This window comes from Montipora foliosa, chromosome 12, assembly GCF_036669935.1.
Source record: "Montipora foliosa isolate CH-2021 chromosome 12, ASM3666993v2, whole genome shotgun sequence".
Classification (NCBI taxonomy): Eukaryota; Metazoa; Cnidaria; class Anthozoa; order Scleractinia; family Acroporidae; genus Montipora; species Montipora foliosa.
In genome coordinates, this window is record NC_090880.1 from 39,693,527 (window position 1) to 39,701,026 (window position 7,500).

Genomic DNA, 7,500 nt, shown 5'->3' on the forward strand with positions numbered 1-7,500 from the left:
GATTGGCTAATTTGCCGTTGTCGATAAGAGTCTAGACAACGCTGCTCGCGTCATGCTTGCGTCAATTTGTCACGCAATGTAATAGCCAATCAGGAACGCTCATTTTGGGAAATAAACCAATCACATTGCGAGAAAGTTATAGACAACGCTTGCTCTTTCTTTGAGTTATGATTTTGGTCACGCTCTGAAATAAAAACTTTCTTTGGCGTTGAATATTGTGGTAAAAAACAAATCGAAAGTGGTTCAGCGTTGTCTGTACTCTTATCAACAACGATATTCGTCATCACAGTGGTCAAAATGCTGTGGACTCACGAGGCGTAGCCGAGTGAGTCTACAATAATTGCATGATAATAGAGCCAAATTCTCAAAAGACTTTTTCGCTATTTTTAGTACACCAATTAACAACATGACCGCCATGACTTCAGGTGCAAACCAAGGATAACATGTAAACAAGCAACAGATTCCAACATTTCGTGTTGTTTTTGTTTGCAGAGGACGTTCCAGAAATGTACCAAAATGTTAAACGCATAGAGTTCGCAGTTTAATCTATTTTCAGTTCTTGCTTCGCTTTTTATTAGAGAGTTTCAGAAACGACGACGGCTGCGGCAGCGAAAACGTCACGTTAAACTATTATAATTATAACTTCGCTCCATCGTAAGAATGTCGTGATTATTTTCACTTGTAGACGTAAAAGGTTTTAAACAATGCGCGCGAAGTATTCAATTACTCGATTGGTGCAAGTAAAAATAGAAGGTGGAAGATTAACTGTTGCTTGTTCACATTGTCGTCGAAACAAAGATTTTCCATGTACGTACTTGACATTTGTAAAGCTTGACTGGTTTCCACTTCTTGAGTTGCTTGTGCTCATAGTGCAATCGAGTTAGACGTATTAAAAATGAATAACGGGCAGTAAAAGAAAACATGTAAGCAGTAGAAAAGTGAGGAAATCGCCAAATTCGCTGTTTTAACAGAAGTCGACGTCAGTGAGAAAAACTCCTTTTGACAATGGTAAGTAGGCCTTTTTCTCATCTAACTTGTATTTCAGTGACCTCAGTTTTAATTCGTTTTTACAAGTGACTTAAACCTTGGTTCTGAGATTGAAGAGTAAGTAAACATACAAGACAAACTATGTTTAACTCTGTACAATCTTTTTACCTAGTAGAGGGTAACAGCTTCTCGGAATTCAGTACAGTCAGTATGGAGAATATATCTGTTTACAACAATTCTTTTTCCTATCAAAAGCGCTAAACACTGGAACACTGATAACTCACTTGGTTTTGTCTCCTTCAATAGACAAATTTCGCCTCGGATTGTTTCGTACTTTAATGTACGAATTCACATTTATTTCTCGTATTGTATCCTTAGAATACTGGTGTACATTTGACAATGATCTTGTAAGTTTTTATGTTCACCACTGTTGTTTTTTCTGTTTTCTCGTTACTGGATGAAGCTCTGATTCTGCTGCAAGTTTGTTAATACCCCATTCCCCTCATCATTTGCTTTACGTCTTAGCCGACACAAAGCGCGGAAAATGTGCATGTGCGAGCCAAAATAGACCATTTTCGAATTCTAACGGCTGGACTGGATCTAGCATGAAATGGAGGCTAATGCGGGCGAATCTTTTCAAATGCAAATTAATTTGCCCGCATTTGCCTCCATTTCATGCTAGATCCAGTCCAACCGTTAGAATACGAAACTGGCCTATTGGTTTTGGTTTTACTTCTGGTCCCAGTTGTTCGAAGGGTGAATAGCGCTATCCACTGGATAACTCAGTCGGTTTTGCTAGTGTTTATCCGCTGGATAGTGATTTATCTGGTGGATAGCGCTATCCACCTTTTGAACAACCGAGGCCAGATTGGTTGAAAAAGTGACGCGAAGACTTTGAATCAATCGTTGGGTGAAGTGATGCAAAACCAAAGGAATTCGCTAATTACTTTCGACACTCAATTGAAAACCGCTCTATAAAGGAACACTTTACGAAAAGGCTGACAGTACTCGATTTATGCATATAATTACTTTTGCGTATTAAAAACGCTATCTAAATCGTCATATTCTTGCAATTCAGGACCATTGTACACGGGAGAGTGTTTTTTGCAACTTCTGCAAGGACCAAGTGTAAAGCGCTGTTTTGGGTCTCTGACCTGCGCAATGAGTATACTCTCAGTGGTCATTCTTACATATTTGATTTCACCACGCTCATGTGCACAAGACGACATTGAAAACGAGAAAATGACCTACAGAAAGAATGTTGTGAATTTCAAGCTCAGCTGGTGCAAAATGCGCATGCACAGATATGACTGGAGGAACGTGATTGGTCGATGCTTACAGCACATGGCATGGGATGCAAAACCGCTGAATGCGAAACTCCAAACGGAGGCTCATAAAAGCTATGTGAAAGAAATGGATATTCGACCTGCCGGTTTCTTCAGCAAAATTTACATTCAGTCTGTCTCTGTGAAAAATGTGAACAAGACCACTGGTGGAGATTCTTGGCGGGTCAACATACGGGGACCATCCAATATGGCTGCCACAGTATATGATTTGAGTAATGGATTGTACAAAGCTGTTTTTTTACCGCAAGAACCTGGAAAATATTGGGCCGAAATAATTTTAGATTATACCCTATGCGAGGGGCTAAAAGACCCCCCTCTTGACTGGTTTATACGAGGTAAATGAAATTTGTACGGTACAATAACAACATGTTAACGTCGAATAGCAGAGTATCGCATGATCTCCCTGTTTTTTTATTTTTTCATTTAATGTCTGTAGTGTCTAGAGTGTAGTATTTCAAAAACTCTTTCCCTTATAGTGTATCCACGCGTTTTACAGTAGTGGGCCTTTGATTTTTGGCCGAGCCCGTTTGGTCCTGATAATTTATGACGTCAAAGAAGTCAATAATAGACCTTTTTGCAAATACGGCGGCCATTTTGAATAGGCCATTTTACAGTTGTTTGCTCTGCGACCCAGCCTATGAATGGCTGCGAGGCTGCCGGTGACCTTGCATTGATACAGCCCCGACTGCTTTTATCATGCAAATTGTGTTGTTGTAATTCTAATTAGTCCGTATTAACATTACAAAAGCACGGAGGTTTGTATCAAAACAGGGTCATCGGCAGCCTCGCTTCCATTCGTAGGCCAGGTAACTCAGCTACAACTGTAAAATGGTCTATTCTACAAGTTACTCCTTTGACTTCACTAGTTACCAGGACCCAACTGGCTCGGCCAAATTTCTTTGGGTGCAAATCAGAGGCCCGCTAAAACGCGTGGATAAACTACGAGGGAAAATTTTTGAAGCACTGCACTCCATACTTTAGATATATAAACGAAAAGCTAAAAACGAGGAAAGAAATAAGCGTCATACGGACTTCAATAATTAAGAGGGTGTTGTGACCCATTATGTTCACACACTATTGTAAAGCCAATACAATTTCTCTTGATTAAGCGCACGCAAAATTTACTGTCTGAATTGGATCTTAACATAATAAGAATTTGACATAATAAGAATTTCCTCTGAAGTAATAAACGCTGTAAGCAAATGGATAGCGGACAGATATATCTACGGCGGCCCCAAGACAATACTTTTTGATTAGTCTTCGGCAGAGAAAATATCGCTGACCAGGTGAATGATACCAGCAGTCCTTTAACACGATCTCTTCCTCAAATGAAGGATGATTATTTTTCATTGTTAGCTTGCTCCAAATGCAGTATTATCCTCCATTTAGATTACTCTGTCCCAGGACTTGTGGTAGCAGATAATAAGAAAAAAAGTAAAATTAGTCCTTGGACATGCAGGAAATAAACCCGGAGCACCCACTTTGAAGGAACTGTTTTCATCCACGATTATTTACCAAAAGTAATTATTATACAAATAAAATCATTGCTGAATAATGGTTAAGTTTAAGGCTTAATTTTAAAATGGTTAGCTTTCTCTTGACGTTTGGTAACCGACATTTTTCAATGTGTAAGCTTGCTTCTTAGCGGGTGTTAATACGCGTTTACAGCGGCATTTGGAAGAAAAAATTATTGACGTCTTCGCATTTCGTGACGTGGTAGTCTAGTGGTTAAGTTAAGGGGTTATTAATGAAACGTTCCCAGATTGGAATCCTGCGAGTTCAGACATTTTGGTTGGGCTTTTAAAAAAATATGTTCATTTCCCATGATCCCTATCAAACTTTCAGTGTCCAAAATGAACGATAGTACCTCACTTGGAGCAAATTGACAATTAAGAATAATCCTTCAATTGAGGGGGAGAAGTCGTTGAGTTCTTGACAGGCTGTCTCTCTCCCCAGGCTGCCGACATGGCTCATTTCAGCATCACGGGAGCCTGGGTAACAGAACTCATGATTTCTTGCAGGAACCATTGGGAGGTGGAAAAATTGAGTTCTCCGTTCCTTTAGCAATGAGAATGATGACAAAAGGTGAGACAATTGCAGCATCGTGTTCGAAAAGTGCACCTTAACATTACTTTTAGTACGGTGTCTACTATTGTTATTGCGCATACGTTCTGCGCATTTCTCAGTCGGATTTCCTATCGGCAGTGCTTATTAATATAGGGATGTTTTTGCGTGGTTCAAAACTATGCGAAGAAAGCAGAACTTTGCAAGTGATTTCGGTATCCAAAAAGAAAATTGGGGCTAACCACGCATACATTGCTGTAAATTCTAAATAATCGAGAAAAAAATGTCAAAAGACAGCCAGCGGACCACCAAACGGACGTTCCAAAATCATTAGTGAAATACAGATTGAAAATACGAGCTGTAGCTTAAACTATTTTCTCGCCATTTTCTAAAAAGAAGAGAAAGAAAAACTGGAAAATTGAAAAAGAAAGCTGGTGCACCGACTGCTCGAATCGGTGTCGAGCTTGTAACAAACGAAATGACAATTTCCAACTGCATTCTTTTTTTTTGTTCGGAATACCGTTGTAGCTTGGCCAAAGTTTCAAAATCTTTGAGGGTTATTACATTTTGATTGATCAATTTGTGCGATGAATGGGGCAGACAGTGGAATTATTTTTATTGAGCCACATCGTAGTTCTGAAATTCTAAGGTAAAGATCCAAGGATGACTAAATACGATTATTTGAGCTTCAACTTTAAGTGCGCTTGACATAGTAAGAATTTTTACTCCCTTAATCTTTCAACAGAAATGGACGGTTTCAAGGCTGTGAGCCAAATTGCATGCCGGGAGAAATGCAAGCTGCTGTTGGATGGATTCGGCGCATGGGCAGATGAGCAGTGGAGACCACATCAAACAGGTACCTATTGTTATAGGCAGTGTATGCAAATGCTATTTGAACAAAACTGGTAAGTTTTCAATGGAAAGGATCTCTCATTGATAGCAAAACAATGGAGAACTAAAGAAAGACCAACGACGTAGGCTTCGTGAACGTCATCATAAAATACAACTTCACGTTATTGCAAATATTTCTTTGTTTGAAGTAGCCTGTTCCAGGCTTTCAGATAGTCGGGAAAACGAAAACAACTGCATGTGCAAAGCGAGAGGGGACTTGAGTCGAGGACCCAAGCTCCCACTCGCTTTTCACACACAGTTGTTTTCGTTTTCCCGACTATCTGGGAGCCTGGAGCCTCGTCCTCTTCCATTTAGCCGTTGTTTAGGTGGCTAAAACAGTTTTAACACTCTCAAGAAAGCGTACTATTTAGATGTATTGACTCTGCAACACTGCACCACCAAACAACTATGTTGTGGATCTTGTAAACAACAATTATTGCTGAATTAAATTAAATGCGCTAAGGAGCAGTCGTGGCTCAGATGGCTGGTGCGCGGCTTTCGGAGCGAGAGGTCTCTGGTTCGATCCTCGGTGACTTCAACGTCTGTTTCGACTTTCCTCTGATCCGTGTAGCTATAGCTTTTAAATCCCCTTAAAGGGAGCACTGACAGAGAGAGGGGGGTAAAGGGCGAACCGTCGGCTTCCATTGATACCAGCCTCGTCGTAGCTGAAGGAACTTTCGACGTTAAATAAAGTGACTTTACCTTTTACCTTTACCTTTAATGTGACGTAACCGGTTACCTTAGCAACAGGAAAGCCATCCAACAGCGCTATATATCTTGTCTTAAATTCTGATCTGTCAAAAAAGATATCTGTAACCCCATTTTTTAATTGGCGGAAGGTGATTAGCAGGTTACCTCTTTGAGAAAATAAAGAAGATTCTCTAGAGCGGATCTTAGCATGCTGATCACTTTCCAGGCATGAAAACTGTTTCACCGAGTTCGTTTTCGAGATATAAGCGTTGAAAGACAAAATATAGGGTGTTTTAGGTGACTTTGTTGTTGCTATGGTGATGTATTACTTGACAATCTAGCACTTCACGTTACACTACACTCCATTCAGTTAACTCCATTTAATGATTAGAGCAGTTTGTTGAGTAATAACTGGTGTTTCTACCATAACGTTAACGTTACCGTTATGTGAAGCAGTGTGAAAGATTCGGTTGCTTAAACTATACCTTAGATGTATTTATTGATGAACTCAAAGTAGTTAGAGAAAATACTGTGTCTCTTGTTAATTAGGGGTTTAACAAAAAACACTGGTAGTTTCAGCCAAATTTACGACACCCTTTCTCTTATCCAGGTCTTCCTATGACTTTGGGTAGATCCGGACATCAACAAGGACGCGGTGTACTTTGGGTATACGGCGATTCCCTGAACCGATATTTCTTTCAGTCCATTTCGAAGAGACCTCTCTGCTGGCAAGTGTTTCGGGCCTGCTACCACACAATGTTATGGGTATATGTGCTAACACAATCCGCCGCAGACGAGATGAGCTTAATGTTTGGTGGGAGACCTATAAGTATTTCAAGGATACTTAACGAACTCCGAAATGTGGTTACGCGCTTTGACATGGATCAAGACAGCGCTCTTATTTTAAATGCTGGAGTGCACTTGCTGAAAAGCACGAGCTTTCATAATTATCAAAAGATTATTGACGGCTTTATCAGCGTGCTTAAGCGATATTACCGAGGAACGGTGATATGGAAGAGCACCACTGCGATCCACGATCAGAGAGAACTGTACAGCGGCTGCTACAGGAGATTTCACACTGAACAGGTAATGTCGCAGGAATACCAAGCAGACTAATTTTCAGTTAGACTTAACTGATTAGAGTGTAATGTGATGTGCTAGTTTTCTACCCCATATGAACCATGTGAGCGTTAGCCCTACTAATGGAAATGGGCTCACACAAGGACAGAGAAAAACTCTGACCAGGGTGACGTCATGACGTCAAGTCACGGTAGCCATCTTGGCGCCGCAATCTAATACAGGCACTTATTATGCTCATTTTTTTGTAAACTAGCGAAAGTCATTTTTCCAGTCAAGTAAAGATGACTTTTAGGTTGTCAAAAAGACAGTCACAAGCAATCGTTCGCTAGACAACACACGGACGATAACATTCCATTCTGTGATCGAACCATCATTTTCAATCTTTCGCTGCATACATGGGCTATAAAGAAGCATGACACCCCAAAAGCGATTGTTGATGTAA

At 40.3% G+C, this 7,500-nt stretch overlaps 1 protein-coding gene across 1 annotated transcript in view; it reads left to right on the forward strand.

Moving 5' to 3' along the window:
• The first annotated feature begins 908 nt into the window (after positions 1 to 908).
• The window catches only part of LOC137980137 (uncharacterized), an 8,441-nt gene continuing 1,849 nt past the window's right edge, over positions 909 to 7,500 (forward strand). Inside the window, exons 1-5 of the mRNA XM_068827501.1 lie at positions 909 to 1,008; positions 2,066 to 2,668; positions 4,290 to 4,418; positions 5,143 to 5,253; positions 6,589 to 7,064. Of these exons, the coding sequence (XP_068683602.1) occupies positions 2,149 to 2,668; positions 4,290 to 4,418; positions 5,143 to 5,253; positions 6,589 to 7,064 (1,236 nt within the window). The 5' untranslated portion in view covers positions 909 to 1,008; positions 2,066 to 2,148. The remainder of the gene's footprint in view (positions 1,009 to 2,065; positions 2,669 to 4,289; positions 4,419 to 5,142; positions 5,254 to 6,588; positions 7,065 to 7,500) is intronic.